The sequence below is a fragment of the Anolis carolinensis genome, chromosome 5, assembly GCF_035594765.1.
Source record: "Anolis carolinensis isolate JA03-04 chromosome 5, rAnoCar3.1.pri, whole genome shotgun sequence".
In the NCBI taxonomy this organism is placed as follows: domain Eukaryota; kingdom Metazoa; phylum Chordata; class Lepidosauria; order Squamata; family Dactyloidae; genus Anolis; species Anolis carolinensis.
The window spans coordinates 55,356,912-55,380,508 of NC_085845.1; the positions used below are offsets into that span (position 1 = coordinate 55,356,912).

General features: G+C 40.7%; 1 protein-coding gene across 6 annotated transcripts; it reads left to right on the forward strand.

Annotated features, from left to right (window-relative positions):
• The first annotated feature begins 71 nt into the window (after window positions 1-71).
• Window positions 72-19,370, forward strand: npy5r (neuropeptide Y receptor Y5). Of its 6 annotated transcripts, none has more exons than XM_062981344.1 (3): window positions 72-169; window positions 8,620-8,714; window positions 17,227-19,370. In XM_062981344.1, the coding sequence occupies exon 3, from the start codon at window positions 17,236-17,238 to the stop codon at window positions 18,571-18,573; it is 1,338 nt and encodes a 445-aa protein (XP_062837414.1). In that variant the 5' UTR covers window positions 72-169; window positions 8,620-8,714; window positions 17,227-17,235; the 3' UTR covers window positions 18,574-19,370. The 6 variants fall into 6 exon arrangements, with proteins under 6 accessions (XP_062837414.1, XP_062837415.1, XP_062837411.1 ...); XM_062981345.1 differs by having other exon boundaries at window positions 77-509; XM_062981343.1 differs by having other exon boundaries at window positions 78-942.
• Window positions 19,371-23,597: the final 4,227 nt, after the last annotated feature.

The following is a 23,597-nucleotide window of genomic DNA, read 5'->3' on the forward strand; positions in this document are numbered from 1 at the left end:
TTTGGCTTGGAGATGACAAGGTGAAGAGGTGACATGATTGCCATATTTAAATATTGGGAAGGATGTCACGGTGAGGAGGGGGGAAAGCTGTTGTGCTGCTTCTCCAGTGACAGGGAACAGTGGATTCAAACCGCAGGGAAAGAGATGCCAGCTAAACATTGAGAAGACGGTAAGAGAGGTGGGAGTCTGAGAGATGGTACCTGGGAGTGTGTTGGAATCTTCTTCTCTGGGGTTGTCCAGGCAGAAGGTGGGTGGCTTGGAGGGTGGGAAGGGGTTGGACTGGATGGCCTTTGGATGCTAGGATCGAGTAGCAGCTCCACAGACGGAGCGTTGGCTCCCAGGAAGAGGGAAGCAGCCAAGGCGCCTTGCCTTCCGCGGCGGGGCTTGGAGAGCTCTGCGCTTTGAATGGGCTGCGAAGGCATCGGAGGCAAGGAATGAGCTGCTTCCCTGCGAAGGCGAGAGAGAAGGGAAGAAGAGAGTCCAGCCCAGGGAGGCTTTCCATGAGACAGGTGAGCCAAGCTGCGCGGCGGAGAGCTTTGCCGAGGACACAGGCGCTTCTCCTTCCAGACTTGACGCCTGCCCAGGGAGGAGAGGGAGAAAGGGTGCCCCCCCCCCAGAGGAAAGAGCTTCAACAGATCTGTTGGCTGAACGGGAAAGGAAAGCCAAGATCTCCCTGCCCCCCTCCGACCTGAATCATTGGGGACCTCCGAAGAAGAAAGAGGAACTTGGAAGGGCTCCGGCTTCAAGGAAGGGAAGGTGTGGCATTCCTTCCAGATCCAGAAGAAGCCTCCTGAAGCATCTCCTCCTCCTTTGACCAAGCCAAGCCTTCGGATCTGCTTGCCAGCTGCCCTGTGGAGAGGGTTCTCCTCCTCCAGCTTTTCTAATTTCCAAAAAAAGATATTTTTCCCCCACCACTGTGGACAGGATAGCATCACTTCCATGGTAAGCCCCAACCAAAGCTATGAAAAAGTCCATACTGGTGAAAGTTCCTTGGACCTCTTCTACACAGATTGTCAAAGCAGATAATCCGCTTTATCTGCTTTGAACTGGATTATATGAGTCTACACTACCATATAATCCAGTTCAAAGCAGGTCATTTGGGTTTTATGTGGCAGTGTAAATGCAACCTTAGGGCCCTTCCATACAGCCATACAACCTAGAATATCAAGTCAGAAAATCCCACAATATCTGCTTTGAATTGGGTTATCTGAGTCCACACACTGCCATATATTCAAAGCAGATAATGTGGGATTTTATTCATCTGTGTGGAAGGGGCCTTAGATTTAGTGTGTTGACTCTATTTATAACTGGATTTAGATCTTGGGTGGAGCACAAAAATGCCCCTTTCCATGGCCAAATCCTTTTTAAAAAATTTCCATGATCAATGTAGGTTTAGGAGGCATCTAAACACACTTTTGATACTGCTTTAATTGCTGTGGCACAACACTGTGGAATCCTGGGTTTTGTAGTTTGGTGAGGCCCCAAACTACTGGGAAGGACTTGATAGAACACCAACTCCAGGATTAGGTTGCTCTGAATTTTCTGGGCTGTATGGCCATGCTTCAGAAGCATTATTTCCTGACTTTTTGCCCACATCTATGGCAAGCATCCTCAAAGGTGTGAGGTCTGTTGGAAACTAGGCAAGTGGTGTTTATATATCTGTGGAAAGTCCAGGTTGGGAGAAAGAACTGTTGTCTGTTTGAGGCAAATGTGACTGTCTCATTTGATCATCTTGATTAGCATTTTATGGCTTTGTTGATACAAAGCCTTGCTTCTTCCTGCTTGAGGGAATCCTCTGTTGGGAGGTGTTAGCTGGCCCTGTTTGTTTCATAAAGGCACAAATCCACTACAAGCAGTAGTAAAACAATCACAGAGGTATTTTTTGCAACTTATATACAACAACAATGAAAATGTATACAAAGAGCATAAGACTGTTATATACACAGTGAAAAGATCTTCAAAGAATGTCAAGAGTTTATAACATGGTGTATTGAATGTTCTTTCTTGCTTGGGATGAAGGCATCAAGCACAAAAACTTTAAAGATCTTTTCACTGCTCTCCAGAAGAAAATCATTGATATAAGATTCTTTGGTAGAACTCTCTTGGCTATAATCAATCACTGTGTATAAAACACCCATAGGTTCTTTGTATACATTTTCATTGTTGTTGTATATAAGTTGCAAAAAATATTTACCTTGTGATTGTTTTACTACTGCTTGTAGTGGATTTGTGTCTTTGTGATTTTGAGAATCCATTTTCTTATTAGTTACCTGTTTGTTTCATGTCTGGAATTCCCCTGTTTCAGAGTGTTGTTCTTTATTTACTGTCCTGATTTTAGAGTTATTTTAAATACTGGTAGCCAGATTTTATTCATTTTCATAGTTTCTTCTTTCTGTTGAAATGGTCCACATGCTTGTGGATTTCAATGGCTTCTCTGTGTAGTCTGACATGGTAGTTGTTAGAGTGGTCCAGCTGTGTCCAGGTTGGTTCAAGTGCTCTGCCATGGCTGACTTCTCTGGCTGAGTTAGTCTGCAGTGCCTTTCATGTTCCTTGATAAGTGTTTGGGAAATGCTGCGTGTGGTGGTCCCTATGTAGACTTGTCCACAATTGCATGGTTTAGGGTAGACTCCTGCAGGTGAGAGGATCCCTCTTTTCCTTTGATTTTTTTTTTTCGTGTCAGGAGCAACCGGAGTTGCTTCTGGAGTGAGAGAATTGGCCATCTGCAAGGACGTTGCCCAAGGGACGCCCGTATGTTTTGATGTTTTACCATCCTTGTGGGAGGCTTCTCTCATGTCCCAGCATGGAGCTGGAGCTGATAGAGGGAGCTCATCCGCGCTCTCCCCGGGTGGGATTCAAACCTGGCAGCCTTCAGGTCAGCAACCCAACCTTCAAGTCATGAGGCTTTTATCCCCTAGGCCATCGGAGGCTCCTTTTCCTTTGATGAATGTAGCATTTGTTGGATTTTCTTAGTAGGTCTGTAGATAGTTTGTAGGTTGTGTTTCTTCATCAGTTTTCCAATGCGGTCAGTGGTTCCCTTGATGTAGGATAAGAGGGAATCCTTTGTTAGGAGGTGTTAGCTGGCCCTGATGTAAAAGTGGCAAGAACACTTTTCCTCTGGGTAGATCTTTGTCTTTCCTCTCTTGGCTTGGTCTTGGTCTTGCAGCTCTTCTGATGTCTATGGTGAAGTATCCATTGGCCTGTAGAGGTGGGGTTCACAGATTCTTTTTGCACAGTCTGCCAGAGCTTTGATTGTGCTACTTTTTTGACTTGGGTGATGGTTGGGGTTTTTATGTAGGTATCTGTCTCTTTGTGTAAGTTTTCTATAAACTGTGTGGCCCAATTGTTGATTGGGTTTGTGGATGACTACAACCATTAGAAATGTTCATTTTCTTTTTCCATGGTGAATTGGATTGCAGGAGTCTACCATGTTCTATGCAGCTGTGGACAAGTCTACATAGGGACCACCAAACACAGCATTGACCAAACATGAATCAAGTAATATGAAAGGCACTGCAGACTAACTCAACCATAGAAGTCAGCCATAGCAGAGTACTTGATGAATCAACCAGTCTACAGTGCCTTTCATGTTCCTTGAATCATGTTTGGGTAATGCTGCACTTGGTGGTCCCTATGTAGACTTATCCACAGCTGCATGATATACAGTACAATAGACTCCTGCAGAGGTGAGAGGATCCCACTTGTCCTTTGGTGAACACAGCATTTGTTGGATTTTCCTAGTAGATTTGTAGATAGTTTCTCCCACCCTGGACATCCCATACCTCCTTTGTTTAGTTTCCCACAGACCTCACAAGCTCTGAGGATGCCTGCTATAGATGTGGGTGAAATGTCAGGAGATAATGCTTCTGTAACATGGCCATACAGCCCGGAAAACCCACAGCAACCCAGTAATTCTGACCATGAAAGCCTTTGACAACATTACTGGAAATGTTTATGGCTATGGTTAAAACAAGGAGCCCCGGTGGCGAAGTGCGTTAAAGCACTGAGCTGGAGACCGAAAGGTCCCAGGTTCAATCCCCGGGAGCGGCGGGAGTGGCCGCTGTTAGCTCCAGCTCCTGCCAACCTAGCAGTTCGAAAACATGCCAATGTGAGTAGATCAATAGGTACCACTCCAGCAGGAAGGTAACGGTGCTCCATGCAGTCATGCCGGCCACATGACCTTACGCCGGCTCTTTGGCTCAGAAATGGAGATGAGCACCAATCCCCAGAGTCAGACATGACTGGACTTAACATCAGGGGAAAACCTTTACCTTTTATGGTTAAAACACTTGTCTCCCATTCAGAGTACATTGGAGTTATCACAGCCACTTGTTGAGGATAGCTGGTTTATAGGACTGGCACTAGAGACTAAAGCTGGCAGTTCTGCATGTAAAGCTCTTGCTAATTCCTCTTTTTATAACTGTCCAAGTATAGGATTCTTCTCCACAGCATTGACTCCTTCTTGGAATCTATGAATGTATTAATCCCCCTCCTTCAAAGTATGATATTTGACACGCTGTCTTGGTGCCAGAAAGTTAAAAAAAAAGCTGAAACAGATTTCTTTTAACATTTTTGTGAGGCCTGCATGCAAATGTGAACCTTTGTCAAAAGAGCCTGGATGCAGCCATGTCAAAAGAGCCTCCATGCAGTGTTACTGCCAGCCTTCCGTAACCTATGTGTCACAGCCAGCGGGACATAAGATTCTTCTTTCTGATGTGGAGAGTTTCTAGTCCAGCAGTGCAGAACTTCAAAAAGCTCTTCTTTCTTTTGGACTACAGCCCTCAGAATCCCTCATCTGGCATGATCGCTGGAATTTGGAAACTGTAGTCCAAAAGAGGAGCTTTGATTTAGGATTGTCATGGAAGCTGTCATTAGTAGCCACGTCCCTGACACGAACCTGCAACAAATGTACGACTGGGGCTTTTGTGGTAGTTTTCACATAAAGGCACTCTCTGCAGATTGTCATAGAACATTAGAATGCAGGCTGCTTGCAGAGAAAGAGATTGGATGAACTAATTACCATTTTCAAAGGTAGTGCGAAAACACCGACATCCCTGGTGGAAAGAAAAGTAGATTTAATATCAGTTCAATTAGTGGTAATTGAGGAGAAAAATATATTGAGGCAAATCTGTTACAGTTAAACAAAAAGTACTACTTTTCTTTTCCTTTTTTTCTTCATTAGTTGTCCATGTTCATTTCTCCTCATTTTCTGGCAGCTGTTATTTTAACTTTAATCTTAATTGTTGAATGTGGCTCGGAGGTCAGCAATTGTCTTCTGCAATGAGGATCACACAATCTCATAGGAAAAAACGTATTAATTGGTTTGGCAGGATTTGAGGGAGAAGCAGGGTGGAGAGTATAAGCCAGGCATGGGCAAACTTCAGCCCTCCAGGTGATTTGGACTCAACTCCCATAATTATATCGGCACCTTATAATAATCATTGCATTTTAGTTCTAATTGCCCTCCCATGTTACTCCTTTCTCCAAATTGGCGGTCTTTTCCATCTCATCATTTCATGTTTTAAATTGGCCTTTTCACCGTTATTGTATTGCATTTGTATTCATGCCTGATTTTATTGTGTCTTACTTATTTGAATATGTTGTTTTACCTGTTTTACTCTGTTTTAATATATCCGGGCTTTGCCCTGTGTTAGCTGTCCCGAGTCCCTACAGGGAGATGGAGGCAAGATAGAAAAATAAAGTTGTTGTCATTATTATTATTATTATTATTATTATTATTATTATTATTATTATTATTTTATTATGACATAGCAAACAAGATAGATATGCTGGATTTCGCATCACAAAATACAAGTTGAACACTTCCCAAGTGTCTAGGACTGTGTGATGTATTTTCGGATGATGCATGCAGATCCCAGTAGGGTGGCCTTTTGCAGTTGGCAGATCGTGATTTTGTCAATGTCTATTGTTTCCAAATGCCGGCTGAGATCTTTTGGCACGGCACCCAATGTGCCGATCACCACCGGGACCACCTACACTGGCTTCTGCCAGAGTCTTTGAAGTTCAATCTTGAGGTCCTGATAGCGGCTGAGTTTTTCTTGTTGTTTTTCGTCAATGCGACTGTCACCTGGGATGGCGACATCAATGATCCAAACCTTTTTCTTTTCCACAACTGTGATGTCTGGTGTGTTGTGTTCCAGAATTTTGTCAGTCTGGATTCGGAAGTCCCACAGTATCTTTGCGTGCTCATTTTCCAATACTTTTGCAGGTTTGTGATCTCACCAGTTCTTTACTGCAGGGAGGTGGTACTTGAGGCATAAGTTCCAATGAATCATTTGGGCCACATGGTTGTGCCTCTGTTTGTAGTCTGTTTGTTATTATTATTATTATTATTATTATTATTATTATTATTATTATTATTATTATTATTCCTAACAGCATACTGGTTGTTTGTAAGTATGGGAATTGAAGTCCAAAACACCTGGGGGGCAAAGTTTGCCCATGCCTGGTATAAGTTGTTAGGAGAGAAGTTTATCATTCCCAGTTTGAAGGCAGCAAAAAAAAAAAAAAACAATGGGATTTTGGCCTGAATAAATAGGGGTATAGCATCTAGATCCAGGGAAGTCATGTTACCCCTCTATTCTGCCTTGGTCAGACCACACCTGGAATACTGTGTCCAATTCTGGGCACCGCAGTTGATGCGAGATGTTGACAAGCTGGAATGTGTCCAGAGGAGGGCGACTAAAATGATCAACAGTTTGGAGAACAAGCCATATGAGGAGCGGCTTAAAGAGCTGGACATGTTTAGCCTGCAGAAGAGAAGGCTGAGGGGAGACATGATAACCATACATAAATATGTGAGGGAAAGTCATAGGGAGGAGGTAGCAGGCTTGTTTTTTGCTGCCCTGGAGACTAGGAAGCAGAACAATGGCTTCAAACTACAAGACCTGAACATTAGGAAGAACTTCTTAACTGTGGGAGCTGTTTAGCAGTGGAACTCTCTGCCCCGAACTGTGGTAGAAGCTCCTTCTTTGGAGGCTTTTAACAGAGGCTGAACAGCCATCTATCAGGGCTGCTTTGAATGCAATTTTCCTGCTTCTTGGCAGGAAGTTGGACTGGATGGCCCACGAGGTCTCTTCCAAGTCTGTGATTCTATGAAGGTATTCTGCATCTTGAATGAAAACAGCTAAATACATGAAAGATATTTAGTAGCAAATATGGTACAAATGAAAACATGGCCAGGTAATATAAGTTTTTTAAAAAGTTTAAGAAGTTTACATTTCAACTTTGTCATCACATGTCATTCACTGGAATAGGAATTAATTGATGTCATAACTCCAGCTGAAAGTATTTTATTCCCATAGCAGAAAACATCACCTTGCAGCTCTGTCTAGTTTTCAATTGCTCTAGTATTATCTGTGTTGGAAAGCATGGACACATTCTCTTAATTAACAGGAATAAAAGATTCAAGTAGCAAGAGAGAAACAATCATAGGACTGTATGTTCAAGGGAAAGGAAAAATGACAGAATTAAATAAACAAAACCTCTGCAGGAGTCTACCGTATACCATGCAGCTGTGGACAAGTCTATATAGGGACCACCAAATGCAGCATTGCCTAGACACGAATCAAGGAACATGAAAGGTACTGCAGACTAATTCAATCAGAGAAGTCAGCCATAGCAGAGCACTTGATGAACCAACCTGAACACAGAATATTATTTGCGAATACAAAAATGATGCACCACTCTAACAACCACCATGTCAGACTACATAGAGAAGCCACTGAAATCCACAAGCATATGGACAATTTCAATAACAAGGAGGAAACCATGAAAATGAACAAAATCTGGCTACCAGTATTAAAAACACTCTGAAATCAGGATAGTAAATAAATAACAACACTCAGAAACCAGGGGAATTCCAGACAGGAAACAACCAGGGCCTGCTAACACTTTCCAACAAAGGATTCCCCCAGGCAGGAAGCAACTAGATTTTGAAGTTGCAAGGCCATTCAATGCTAATCAAGGTGACCAATTGCACCATTCACACTTGCCTCAAGCAGACAAGAGTTCTTTCTCCCACCCTGGATCTTCTGCAGATATATAAACCCCACTTGCATAGTTTTCCAACAGACCTCACAACCTCTGAGGATTCCTGCCACAGATGTGGGCAAAACGTCAGGAGGGAATGCTTCTGGAACATAGCCATACAGCCCGGAAAACTCACAGCAACTCAAATGAACAGGAAGTTCTATGTTCAATCCATAACATCTCGGGAATGCCTGGGAAGAATTATTTTTCTAACCTTGTACTTTTCACCTTGTGTCAGTCTCTACTTCCCACCATTCACAGCCATCCTTTTGATGGCTAGGATTTGGCAGAGTTGTTGTCTAATGTATCTGAAGAAGGCTGGGGCAGACCCTGCTGAGCTATTGTCTGATTTTTAATTAGGCAGCGTCTTACATACTCAGAATTTAAGTGTTGTCCAATGCCTTTGTGCAGTTGTAATTCATGTGCTGCAATAGACACGCTGCAATGAGAAGAAAGCAGATGTTAGCGGAGACATTTGCCTGTGGCAGGATGTACTAAAACTGATAAGTTTGTTATTAAGACACTGGGGTCATACGTCTCTTCATTTATTTTTGTTCATTTCTGCTGCAGAACACAGCTAACGTGGCAATAGAATTTGCTGAGCTGGGGCCAGGAAGGTTCCCTGATCATCCAGCATCATTCATGCGGAACAATGCTTGGGCCAGGCAAGTGTTTGTTATTTTGAAAAAAAGTGCATGGAATCTGAGAACCTATCAGCCCATCGTTTTTGTATCAAATGCTTCTGATTCATCTGTGTTCTGTTATTGGCATGCTGAGTCATACTTGTTTAGTTATTGGCAGAAAGTAGTAGTATAATGAGAAGGCATTTTGTAAACCAGCTCATGCAAGGGCATGGAAAATGATACCCTGGCTCATCTTGTCTCAATTCTGTGACTGAATCATAGATTTCAAAGGGACTTCATAAGATTATCAATTTCAGGAGTGAGGAGAAACCTTTAAACTCCATAAGGAAAAAAGTGGTTCATCAAATGCCAAAAATATGCATCATAACTGTACATGTCCAGTCATCATGGACACATTCTTCTGTGTTCATATACACACGCACAGACTGCCTTCATCTCTGCATGAAGGGTCAGGGAAATTTGAACCTGTCGTCACTGGATATGACAGCTCTTGTTCCAGTTCTGCTGGGAACAATGACTTGGGTGGATGATTCTGTTCCTGTACCATTTCTAAGAAGAACAATTCCTAGAAGAAGTTGAGTTTACAACTAGAAGCATCTCTGTACTTTCTGCTTCTTAACAAATCTGGTTGTTTCTGGGGATGTAGTGTGGGGGAGAGTTGTAGGGCAGGGCTCAGGTAAAGTGTAGATCACCTTCCCTCAATCTAACCCAGCTTAATGCCAATTCAGGAAATCTACTACTACAGATGGATCTAATTCTGTGACACTGGGATTTCATGACTCAAAAAGTGACATGTCCAACTACAGGCAGGTCAGAGTTACAAACAACTGACTTACAAATGACTCATAGTTAAGAACAGGGGCAAGACAACAGGAAATTAAAGAAATCTACCCCTCGGAAAGAAAAAGTCTCCACTGAATCTTTATCACCAATCCTTGTTTCCACAATAGGCCAAATTTTTCAAAATCCAATTATCACAGGGACAGAAAGCGAAGTAAAATCTTCTGAACAGGGGCACGAAGTTTATATATATATATATATATATACACACACACACACACACACATACACACATACACACACACACTTGGGCGATTGATCCCTCATTGTCCGAGTACAATGGCCTTCTAAGTCAAGTGTTTTGGCGCTGGATATGTAGGTGACGGGGGAGCCCTATTCTTGACCCACATGTTCTTCCACAGTAAGGAAATCAATTTTCAGGTGGAAGGCAGTCCCAGTCAGGGTTGACTTGACATGCCTTCCTCTTGGTACATTTCTCCCTTTTGCCCTCCATGTGAGTCTCTTCAAATTTCACAGCACTGCTAGTCACAGCTGACCTTCAGTTAGAGTGCTCAAGGGCCAGGACTACCCAGTTCTCAGTGTCTGTGCCAGAGTTTTTAAGGTTAGCTGTAAGCCCACCTTTAAATCTCTTTTCCTGTCCACCAGCATTCTGTTTTCTATTCTTGAGTTGAGAGTATATGAACTGCTTTGGAAGACAGTGATCAGACATTCAGATAATAATACACACATACACACACACACATATGGCTGGAATTCCACTGAAAAATGTACCTATTCTGACTTAATAACAAACCTACAGAACCTATCTTGTTTGTAACTTAGGGATTGCCTGCACCAATATTTGCAGAGGACTCATGGTCAAAGACAGGCAGGGGAGATGCCTAACTTTATTATATTATAAATGGCGTGTTATACATTTCTTATTTTTTATTTCTTATTTACTGCCACCAATTAACTATACAGGTTTCTCTAGCTGCCACAATTTAATACTTCATGAGGCACCTCTTTGTTAGGATGTTCAGGAAGGCACACAAATTCTTTAGATGAAGTAAAACAAGAATATGATGTTTACAGTATTTATACTTGAACAGTAAAGATGTGTATTGGTTTCAATAAAAATGTTAGGCTTTACTCTTACAGAGAATTGGTTCTATAACTTGAATTCTGTGGAAACAATGTTCCTTCACACAGGAGTACACAACAGGTCTGTTTAACCCTTTTAAACCCTCCTCTCCTGAGGCTTGAAACACCACACTCTAAACTATAGAGGCTAACTATAGTTATTAGCCCTTCTTCCCTGAAGGCTTTTAACTATATTCCTCAAAGAGGTATCTTTCTAATAACAGTTCTCTTCCTTCCAATTCAAATATCCAAAGCTTCTCTTCAAGCACCAAACTCCTAACTTCAAAACTGCAGACTTCTAACTGACTCTAACTCTGGCTGGATAGCTCTTACACCCTCCCTGGCTCCGCCCATCTCTAGTTGCTAAGTAACTCCCTCCATTTTCATCAGCCAATCAGACTGCACTTCCAGTAACTAAGCTGCCTGATCGCTCCTCCCCCTTGCTCTGCTAAGCTTTTACAAGCAAGACATTTGAAAAATGATAATTCTTAGTAGCCTCTGAAAGATAATTTATATAAATAGGCAAAGGCTCAGAGCCAAAATAGAGCACACACCCCCTTGAAGCAATTGAAAAAGAGAATTGAGCCATACTCTTCGAATAAAGGTAATTTAGAGCACAGCTGCTGTTCTTAAACCACTTGGACATAAAGGCTATACTTCCAGCTTGTTATATGTGAAATGTTGGGACTATCATGAAATTCAGGATGTTGACTACATTGTCTACACCATTGTGGATTTGAGACATTGAATGAACACAATGTGGAAGAAATGTATAGTTCTTTGTGTGTATGTAGTTGAGGATGCATTCTCAAATGTAGGTCAGAGAAATTAGGAAACTAGAAATATTGATTTGCTGAAATGTTTGTTCGCCTTCAGTCCAGCCCTGTTTTCCTCGACAGGTTCAGAATGATTTGGTTGTTTATCTACTAACACATGTTTACAATCTGTTTTGAGGCAGAGGGGAGAAAAATTATGACCAGCTATTGGAAGTACATAGGAAGTCTGTTTTATTTCACAGCAGTCAAATACCAGGGAAGTCAATGTCTGAAAGTTAGGCAAGCAATATTTATTGTCACACCATGAAAATGTAACCTTTTGCTAGAAGACAAGCTTCTGGAATTGTCTCATCTCTATTTGTTGCAAAACTTAATTATCAAATATAGGACAATAATCTCTGAGGAATGTATGTTACCCTTTAAAAACAAAAGGCTATTATATTTCCAGTTCCTTTCGGACTGAAGAAAGGACAGATCAGGAAGAAAATCATAAAATCATCATGTCAACTATACACAAAATCCCTCATCTAATCAGAAAAGTGCCTTGGTTGACCTTAGGACAAAATCAAGGACCCAGAAAGTGTTTGCATTAGTGATAGGTGTCCAATGGGAAAAGCTGGCTATTGAAATAATGTAATTGAGTATGTCTGGCTTTCTTAAAAGAGTTGTTAGAAGGTGTACTGTTTCCTCTCAGCAACATTGTATGCAAACAGATAAAACATAAACACATGAAATACAACTAATATACAGTAAAGTCTCACTTATCCAACATAAACGGGCCGGCAGAACGTTGGATAAGCGAATATGTTGGATAATAAGGAGAGATTAAGGAGAAGCCTATTAAACATCAAATTAGGTTAGGATTTTACAAATGAAGCACCAAAACATCATGTTATACAACAAATTTGACAGAAAAAGTAGTTCAATATGCAGTAATGCTATGTAGTAATTACTATATTTACGAATTCAGCACCAAAATATCATGATTGAAAACATTGACTACAAAAAATGTGTTGGATAATCCAGAACGTTGGATAAGCGAATGTTGGATAAGTGAGACTCTACTGTACTTGGTATAATATGGATATGGCATCAATCCTACTCCCCAAAGTTCTCATCACAAGAACCTTATTGTTGTAGTAGAGCCTGTGAATAATGTTACAAATGTATGGGTGTCAGAAGGGGGAAAAGGGTTACTCGGGAGCAGGAATTCGATGATGAGCAGCAGAGAAAGAGGATCCGGGACATACTTACAGCACCTACAAATGAAGAGTTGTTTGAGGGATTCTCTGGGGATGATGGGTCAATGAGTGAAGGAGAAGAAGGAGACACCATGGATTGGACTAAGATAAGAGAAGTGCAAGCTATTTGTGAGGCACCAACAACTAGTGATACCTTTATGGGGTTCTCTGGGAGTGAAGACTGTCGATCAGGGGATCCAACTGATTCTTGGGGGATCTAAGTCTTGACAGGAGATGGAGGAATTGGAGGGAGAGTCAAAGGAATTCACGTGAAGAGCTGGGAGCAGCTTTGGGGGATGGTGATGGGGCGGTGGTCAGTTCATTCTCTGATGATGGATTGTAGGTAAAAGTGGGATCAGGGGTGAGGAGTCTTTGCAGAAGGCAAGGTGTTGATGTGCATTTGTGTGCTGGGTGCTGTGTATTGGGAAAGTTTCTTGTAGTCTTGCTGCTGCCTGTTTTATGTTCAGTGTTGGACTCGGATCTGCAGTTTGGACTTGAACCGGTTTGGCTGGAGACGCTGCTTCTGCAGACACTGGAGCAATGCTGCTTTGGATTCCTCCTGCTTCAACCTTGGACTTTGGCTGACAACGCTTCTCTACTTGCAACTCCCTCTGTTAACCATTTGTGTACTGTGCCTTTTGTTTTGCCTTAGAGCACTTTGTTTGACTTGTTGCTTTTTGTATCCAGTTGATCTGGATTACATTTCTGTTTACCTTTTGGACCAGGTCTGGTTTGGGTTTTTGAGTTTTTGACCATTGGAACTGCATTTAAGTACCCCTGCGTCCTTTTCCATTTGTTTCAATAAACTCTGTTTTGAAGACACTTTTAAGTCTGGCCTTTTAAGGCATCTGTGACTCCAACACTTATGAAGTTCTTAGGTTCATAGATAGCAAGGAAATTCAGATAGTAATCTTGGTGGTCGAACTGGGATTTGAATGTGCGTCACCCAAGTCCTTGTCTGGCATTATGCATTACAAGAATACATAATAATCAGAAGGGGAACAACCATAATTCATCAAGCTATCATGCTAGACATGTCAAAATTTAAATGCTCTTGAGTTTCAAATCATAATACCAAACCCTCAGGCACTTCTGGAAGCCACTAGAGACCAGTCTTAAGGAAATTGTGATTTATTTATTTTTAGTGTCAAAAGTATATTGAGAATACAGTTATAATGTATAGACAGACCACAAACAAAGTTAAAAACTTGGCATCATACTAAATTTCCTTTGACCAGAAGCTGGTCACTTGGAGTGCCTCTGGTATCACTGTAAGAAGGTCCTCCATTGTGCATGTGGCAGGGCTCAGACTGCATTGTAAAGGGTCTGTGGTTTGCTCTTCTCCACTCTCACATGTCATGGACTACATTTGGTAGCCCCATTCCTTTAAGGTTACCTCTACATCTCGTGGTGCCAGAGTGCAGTCTGTTCAGTGCCTTCCGAGTCACCCATTCTTCTGTGCAAGAACACCTAAAGCTTCAGTCACCCATTCTTCTGTGTAAGAACATCTAAAGCTTCAGAGAGCTTCTGTTCAACCATTTCAAAGCTCCCTGCTTGAGCAATGATGGTACTATAATCAGCATAGATGAAACTCTCTGTCTCTTCTGGCAGTGGCTGATCATTTGTGTAAATGTTAAACATTGATGGAAATTGTGGTAGACCCCTCCATATTTGATACATGTATTTTTTTAATATGTCATTTATTCAAAAATTTGAAATTTCAAGGGAAGGGCTACCAGAGAAAATAAAAGAAACTTGTCATGACTCTTTGGAATATCATACATCAACATTTGCAGGGTAGTTTAGGTGATCAGCCAATTTGGCCAGTTTCAAGTGATGAAATGTGGGGCTTCTGTGAAGCACAAAAAGAGGACTGACACAACTCATTGGGAAATAACGTAAAGAAGGACTGAAAAACAGGACACATCTCCTTGAAGTATTACTGCCAACATTTCTGAGGCAGGGACATAAGTGGGAAGACTGGAAAGGGCAATGAATTGCTCTAAAGATTTTGAAGTTCAAATGCTGTTGAAAAGATCCTGAAATAAAGAATGGGTGAGTAGGAAATTAGAAGGTCCCTTTCGGTGTATTAGGGGTATTGGTGTATATCCAGGTAATGATGGAGACAGTGTAGCTAGAAAAGAGGATAAGGCTCTCTCAAGTTAAAATTTCTGAGACTGGGAAAAAGAGAAACATGAGAAAGCATGCTACACCTGCCCAATGTTTTGGAGAATTAGTGGAGACTACTGAGGATTTTTGTTCTCTTTTTATTGGTTGTTTGCCCCCCCCCCCCCATTCCTTATAATGGGAAAACCAAGTCTGAGTCTGAGTGTTCCTTATAGTTGAGAACCTTCTATCTCTATCTGTAGCAACATTTTTTTCCAAAATAATTTGTAACTATGTACTCACTAAATTGTACTTTTAATATATCAGATATGAGAACGGTATGCAAGCTATGCATGTGTATTTTATGTTTTTAAAGTAAGAAGGTCATTTTCAATATTTAAAGGGTGCTAATATTTCATTTTCAATTTTTCTGAAAATTTGTGGGGGATTTTTCTTGCTGAACCAAGAAGAGAAAGAGCTCCCCACCACCACCATAGCATCATGATTTCCAGACATTTTACATGTCTTAGATGAAGCAACGCAGCAGAAACAGTAGGAAGGAGAGAGATTTGCAGAAATTATGATCTACCAGAAGTGAGAAGGTGAAGCTTTCCGATTTTAAGTGTGGAAGAAGGATTCATACAATAATTTCCTGATCACTGTCATTCATGTTCTTGTTATGGTCTAGTCATTCATGTTCCAGTCCTCATTGCAAAAAACAAAAACAAACAAATTAACCATGCTGTCCATCATAAAAATCCCAAAGGCTGCATTAGTTTAATACCTTTATTAGATTAACTAAAAGAGTATAAAAACACAAAAACCATCTAAGTTCAACAAGCATGATGCTATAAAGAGCTGGTTTGGTGCAGGAACAGATTTGGTATTGGTGTTGTGAAATTTTAAGATGCAATGGGAAGCAGATATCTGAAAACATCAAAATGAATGTGTATAGAAGCTGATATGATAGGTTCACCTTCAAATTCAAAACATCTTCCTCCCTTATTTTATCTCAGCATACCATGCAAGCTCAATACTTTCAACATCACATCTTTTCCCTCTTTTACCCAACTTTTTGTAACATCTTGCCTGAAGAAGAGATCTTGTAGACATTTTGGAAGCTTGGCTATGTCTTGGAACCCATTTGTTGATCTAATAAAAGTTATTAATACTGTTAGGAATTATAGATGTAATGTGACTGCCTCTGAAGAAGCTGCAACTGGTTTAAAATGAAGCCACCATAATTCTGAGTAGAGCCAGTCAGTCAAATCATATTATAGCAGGGCCAGTGAACTGGTCTCTGACATTGTCCCACAAAATTTGTCACTGAAAGGTCAATTATGTGATTAGACATTTCATTGTCTAGTTACTTCTGATTTTGAAAAATGTTCCTTGTGCACCTAGAATACACAGAAATGCCAGTCCTGCCCCCTAGATGATGCAATTGCCCTTTTAAAAAGTGATTGTGTAGTCGTCATAGGCTGAAGTAGTCCCAGCAAGACAGGTATGGTCCTCCAAAGTCCTGGAGACGTTGTCCACAGGTTATCCTGCCCTGTCTTACTTCAGTCTTGTGACAGCTGCAGAAATTCATAACTTACTTCAAGTGTGACCTTTAATGTCCTAAACCAGTGGTTCTCAACCTGGGGTCCCCAGATGTTTTCGGCCTTCAACTCTCAGAAATCCTAACAGCTGGTTAACTGGCTGGGATTTCTGGGAGCTGTAGGCCAAAAACATCTGGGGACCTCAGGTTGAGAACCACTGTCCTAAATGCATGAGAGCAGAATATAGTTGTGCAAGTCTGTGATAACCCAACTTGGCTACCCAAAATCTAGAATTTCTATAGAGGTTACTTCCCCTGGGCTCCATAAGATAGACAAGTATCAAAGATAGTTCAATTAATTTCAAACAGATTGTCTTTCTTGGCTTTCATGTGTAGTGTACGTGTTTGTGACTTTAAGTTGCCCATAGACTTATGGTGACCCCATCAATGTCATAGGAATTCCATGAATAGTTAGAGGTGCTTTTTCCAGTTTCTTCCTATAGCACCTGGTATTGGTTTATGGTCTCCCATCCAAGAACTAACTGGGATTGGTCCTGTTTAACTTCCAAGATTAGACAGAATCTGGTACCTTTAGGATATTTGGGCATTATTGTTTGTACTTGCCCTTTATTACAAACATCCCTCATAACAAGAGGGGACATACATTTTAAAAGCAGACATCTAAAAAGTAATTTCTCAAAGATGACTGAAAAATGTTCACTGTTGGAAACACTGAAGAATGCCTTCATAGCAAAGCATTAGATAAAATACTATTCATTCATTTTTAAGAAATCATAATTGTTGTTAACTGTTGGTTAAATTAAAAACATAAGTTAAATATCATACTATGTGTGTTTTTAAATACAGAAAGAACAGTTTTAAAACTTATTTGCATAAATGTTGTTGTTGCTGCAATTAATAATTATTCTATTTCTGGTTCCAAACAGGATTTTAATATGGATGTAGAGTTCCAAGACTATACTAACAGGACAGTAGCCTCAGAGAACAGTTCGGCTCCTTCTGTGGGTTCCAATTTTCCTACCTGGGAAGACTACAGGAACAGCGTGGATGACATACAGTATTTTCTCATAGGCCTGTATACTTTGATCAGTCTTGCTGGTTTTCTGGGAAACCTCCTTATTCTTGTGGCTTTGGGGAAGTGCAAGCAAAAAACAATAATAAACTTTCTCATTGGGAACTTAGCTTTTTCAGATACTTTAGTGGTAGTCTTCTGCTCCCCCTTCACCTTGACATCTGTTCTGCTTGATCAGTGGGTATTTGGCAGAATCATGTGCCATGTGATGCCCTTCCTCCAGTGTGTGTCTGTCTTGGTTTCCACTTGGATGTTGATTTCTATTGCGGTGGTCAGGTACCGCTTGATACGCCACCCTCTTTCGAGTGACTTGACTTTGAAACATGGCTGTTACCTCATTTTAATAATCTGGGCTCTTGGTTTGGCCATTTGTTCCCCTCTGCCTGTTTTCCACAAGATTGTCAATCTCCAAGATGCCCTTAATCTGGAAGCACTCAGAAGCAAACACTTGTGTGTTGAAGCATGGCCGTCTGCTTGGTACCGGATTGCTTTCACTATTTCCTTATTAGTCATGCAGTACGTCTTGCCTTTGGTTTGTTTAACCATAAGTCATACTAGAGTTTGTAGATCTGTTAATTCCCGGTTGCTAGGTAAGGAAAACAAGTTGGAAGAAACTGAGATGATAAATTTAACCCTTCATGCCCCCAAGCACCATGGGCCTCAAGGAGAGCTCTCTAGCTCTGGAAGGTGGAGTTACACATTTGTCAGGAAGCACCGAAAGAGGTACAGTAAAAAGACAGCTAGCGTGATGCCAACAATTTTAATGCGCCCCCAAGATCTTAACTCTGGAGGCCTCCCTGAAACATCAGGTACTGAAAAAAGCCAGCTTTCTTCATCCAGCAGATTTATTCCAGGAATACCTGTTTGTTTTGAAGCAAAACCAGAAAATTCAGAATTGCAAGATGGGATGACCGTACCTCGATCCACCACTCAGATTAAGAAAAGATCTCGCAAGGTGTTCTGGCGACTGACAGTGCTGATTGTTGTTTTTGCGGTCAGCTGGATGCCCCTTCATGTTTTCCATGTTGTAACTGATTTCAATGGCAACCTCATCTCAAACAAGCATTTTAAATTGGTCTACTGTATTTGTCATTTGTTGGGCATGATGTCTTGCTGTTTAAACCCAATTTTGTATGGGTTTCTGAACAATGGCATAAAAGCTGATTTGTTGTCCCTTATTTCATGCTTACAAATATCATGAATGGTCTACAAGTTAATAGTAAAATGTGAAACAAATTGTTATACCCACAAGGTTCTGTGGAGTATTTAGCCAGTTTGTGAAAAAAGATGGTGGCAAGTAGTGGCTGAGAACTTATTGTGAGAATGGTTAACTCACTGATTGGATGATGTTTGGATTACTTCCCCACATTGGCAGACATGTCAGATAATGAAGTTTTGAGCAGTCACTTCAAGGCTGTCTTGTTCTTTCAACTATGACTATCTTTAAGTTGGATACTCAGGCCAAAAGTCTTCTGTTTGAGGTTCTGAAGATTTGTTGTAGTTGCTGTTGTTGTTCTTTGCCTTCAAGTTGACAGCCCTTCATAAGGTTCCATTGAAAGATCTATTGAAGGTGGAGTATACCATTGAATTCCTCATAGGCTGAGAGAGTATAACTTGACCAAGGTCATCCAATGGGTTTTCATGGTTGAGCACGGATTCCAACCATAACTTTATGAAGTCTGTGTACCAAACTTAAATCACTACACCATGCTGGGTCTTTTCATAAGATATACTATTGTTAGTATGTTCGCTACAGGCAGAAATACTGGATTATCGTTCTAGTCCACACATTTCTGTTGAATCCTGCTTTAGTGGTATTGGAAAATACATAAATGACAAATCTTGCTATTAAATGTAGAAAAACAATGTATTACTGCTATGAGCTATCAAGCAGTTATTTATGGTTAAAATAAACTCATTGCTCCTTTAAACAAATTTTAAGCAAATTAAAATAAATGTCAGCTTGTTTGTATTAATGGAAATAAAACTGGTATTCTATTTATTACATAATGTAAAATATTTCTAAGTAATTCGTTATAAGGATTTGGGGGTTAAGCTTGTTGAAAGGAATCCTATGTGGAAATGACATCTGCTCCATACAGTTTACTGCTACTGAGTTTTAAAAGCAAATAGGATTTTACTGCATTGTAATAAAAGGTAAAGTAAAGCAATTGCCCAGCCCTGTCTTTGGATAATAAAAGATACAGGTTTCTGTCATTAGAAAGAAAACAGGGAGACACAGGGGGAGAAAGAAGAAAGAACATAGCAGCACCTGTAAAACTAAATGGTTTTTATTTTAGCATGAGCTTTTGTGGATAACAGTGCTCCATGCAGTCATGCCGGCCACATGAACTTGGAGGCGTCTATGGACAATGCCGGCTCTTCAGCTTATAAATGGAGATGAGCACTAACCCACAGAGTCCGAAATGACTAGACTTAATGTCAGGGGAAAACCTTTACCTTTACCTTTGTGGCTATAAATCCACTTCACTGGTACAAAGTGATATTAAGGCCTTAGGTATACATTTAAACAGTGTGGGAGTGGGGTAGAAGGTAATTGGCTCCAGAAAGTCACATACCATATACCTTGCCCAACATTTTCAAAAGGCTGCTTAAAGTGATAAGGATCTTACAGCGATCAGTTGCTGTTGATGTGTGAAAGGAATAAATCTGATTATCAAAAGTCAGTTCCTTTGGGTTCAGCCCAGAGTCAGTGTTTATGGGGTTCTTACATTTCTCCCCCCCCCCCCAACCCTTTGTTTCCCATCTTCCTTTTTATGCTGCAAGATACTAACATGGCTTCGTTTTTGAAAACTACCTCAATGTGAGAATCTTGGTTTTAGAAACCTAATCTATACTTAGAATTCATGCAGTTTGATACCACTTTAACTGTATTGGCTTAAAGCTATGCAATAATGGAAGTTGTCGCAAGTCCTTAGCCTTCTCTGCCAAGGAATGCTGGTGCTTCACCAAGATACAACTCCCATGATTCCTTAGTATTGAGCTATGGCAGTTAAAATTGTGTGAAACTGCATTCCTTCTGCAGTGTAGGTGCACTCTAAAATTCAACTGGGGGAAAATAATACAACCTTTTTTTGTTGTCAATCCCAAGCTGTGAGCGAGGCCACACTGGACCTTTTTAACATATAGTAGTAATGTACAGATATAATGTACATACTAAAAATGGAGTCTTTGTGGTCCAAGAGGTGTTTGGAAACATGTAGAGTGGAAGCATATGCTCCATGAAACTTTGGATTGATGTACAGGACAATGACAATGCATTGTTTGCCCATTATAATCTATAGCAAATGGTTCCAAATCTGTTTTTTCAATGTTCTGATCTGCTGTTGCTCTTTGGCAAAGCATACCTAATATCATGCTTCAACATTTCCTTTGGAATTGATATAGGGGACTCATTAGGAAAAGGTGGTGCTTACCCTCAGTACTTTCCGTATGGTAACATATGTATGTACTCCGCAGAAACTGAATCACTTTCCCCCTTTGATTACATTGGATCCAGAGAAGACAACTTTTTCTTGTTTCTGTATCAATATGTTCTTTATTTCTGCTGCTAATATAAATTTGCAACCAAAGAAGTAACAACTATGAATGGAAGTGTATTTTTAGAGATATTAAACTATTTCAGTTCTGATGTGGTTTTTGTTTGTGTTTAGCAACCATTTCTTCTGAACATGCTTCACATGCTAAGAGCCAGTAACTGCTAGGTCTTGGAAGTGCATTTGCAGTGCTATTGTGAAAGAAAGGGATAAACAAAACACTGAGAATATTCTATATGAGAACATTACATGGGGATATAGTATTAGGTGGAGATTTAAAAACAACCCTTTTTGGACCATAGCTCCATAATTCCTTAACCAACAAGGATAGTGTCCACAAATATTTCCAGTAAAATCAACTCCCCTAAGCTATTACCAAGTTGCCATGATGGCCACAGAATTCTGGGAGTTGTAGTCCAAAAATATTTTGCTTGACATTTGCAATTAAGCAGCTTCTTTAGCTCCAATCACCTATATGAGTATTTGTCTTAGAACTTCATTAGACACACAGAGAGAAAACTGAGGGAAAGCAGAAGGACCCGTCTTAACCCATTCCCTCCCATCTTTCCCCATCTTCAAGGATGGCCAGCCATCCCACGTCCTTGCCCGTATTTTCGTCACCTTTCCCTCATTTTATCCCATCTGGAACCGGAGGCTGAAACCCATGGGATGAAGTCCTGGATTATATGACATATAATCCAGTTCAAATCAGATAATCTGGATCAGAAACTGGATTATATGGCAGTGTAGATGGTGCCTTAGAAAGAAGATATTGATTCCATTGAAAAGATTCAGACAGTTAGCCCTGCCTATTAGGCTTGTGCACAGATTCGTTATGGATGTTTGCCTTCAGCTGGTTCGGTTAGTTTGGAAGCTCAAAATGGCATGGGCTCTGCCACCACTTTTTTTACCAGCCACAACAGAACAGTGGCTGTCAAAAACCAGCTGCTTTCAGTTACATGTGGAGTGCAGGGATGGAGGCAGCCACTGGAAGAAAAAGTGAGAGGTGGAAAAAGGCACCACTCCAACATCCCCAAATCAAGAGAAAAGAGAGCTGTAAAAAAGAAGCCCAGGGTAGGATACTTCCAGGTCAACCCCTCTTCCTTCCCTGGGAAATGGGAAGCCTCCTTAAAATGCCTTGGAAAACTGCCTGCTGCAGGGAGAGAGCATGTACGCCTGCAGCTCCTGTCTCCTCTAGTAGAAACAGCTTTAACGAGAATTAAACCCAATCTCCTCTACAGACAGAAGGGAAAGGATCACAGAAAGCGTGGTATCTTAACAGATGCTTTTAATCCAGGTCTTAATGAAGGATATAAGAACAAACACTATGCCTAAAATGATGTGAAGGAGAACCTGTGGGAAGTCCCCCCCCCCCCCAATTGCCACCAATGGGCTAGATAGAAAACAAATTGAAAGCGGATTTCTTTCTCCCGAATTTGAGAGGCTCCTGAAAAATGGATCAGGACCCCCATCAAAATCTGGGACATCTAAATGGATCACGGTTTACCCATATTGCATAAGTTTACTGCCTATATGACTCGTAATGCAAACTTCAGCTGTTTGCATGAAGTGTTTCTTAGTTCAGGATGACAAGAATGGATCTAACATCTCATTAATCTGGTTTCTTTCTTCACATCTTCCTGAATATGGTGTGTGTGTGTGTGTGTATCAAGTTGCTTCCCCCTCTTGCTTCCTCCAGGATTATCACAATTTAAATAATTAGGTCAATAAAGTGGCCCTTATTTGACCTAACATTTTGACCATAATGTTTGACCTAACATTATTCCATGGTATATCATCAAAATCATTACATCATCTGACTGTTCCTGTGTATAATAAAGTCGAATAGAGCAGCAAAAATTCATTGCAGAAAAACACAGTCTTGGGACTTCTTGGGGATGAGAAGAAAGCACTTAAATTATGGCATATCCTTTCATGGATAAAATGGATAACATCTGAGTGTGTATGATGTTATCACACCAGGACCTTAAAGCAGGCAGCTCCGCATTTCTGCCACCTGCAGAATTCTGGGAAATGTATTTTAAGGTGGGGCCTTTTGAATTTTCAGATACGGAGGTCTTCGCCTTCTCAAACTACATTTCCCAGAATTCTGCAGGTAGAAGAAATGCAGAGCTGCCCACTTTAAAGCCCTGGTGTGATAACGTGGTGAGTCTTTAAGTAGCCACAATACTTGTTTTTGTGTTCCCATAACATGTTGTCTTTGTGTTAACAATTGAGGACTCGACACCAATCTCCAAAAAGAAAAAAATGAAGAGAGAGCTCAGTTGCAAACTTTAATGGAAGCTTTCTAGCCAATCAACATTGTTCAAAGGAAAACTTATTTCCAACTTTGAAGACCCAGTATAAAAATTGCCCTTTAGTTAAAATACAGCAACAACATTTTCCCTTGTATAATATTGCTCCCTACTATCAGCACCACCTGCAATTTCACACAAGTATTGTTTTGGAAGAAAACTATATTTCCCCCACTCATTCTTTCCATTGTATTTCTCACCTGGAGATATTTCCCAATAAACAGTTCCTAAAAACCAAATTTTGCCTTTACAGCATCTTTTACCTACTGTATTTGTTCTTCCATAACTTGTGTGTGTGTCTGCTCACCAGCTACCATTTGCTAAGAAGTCTACGATAACAAAGCAATCTTATT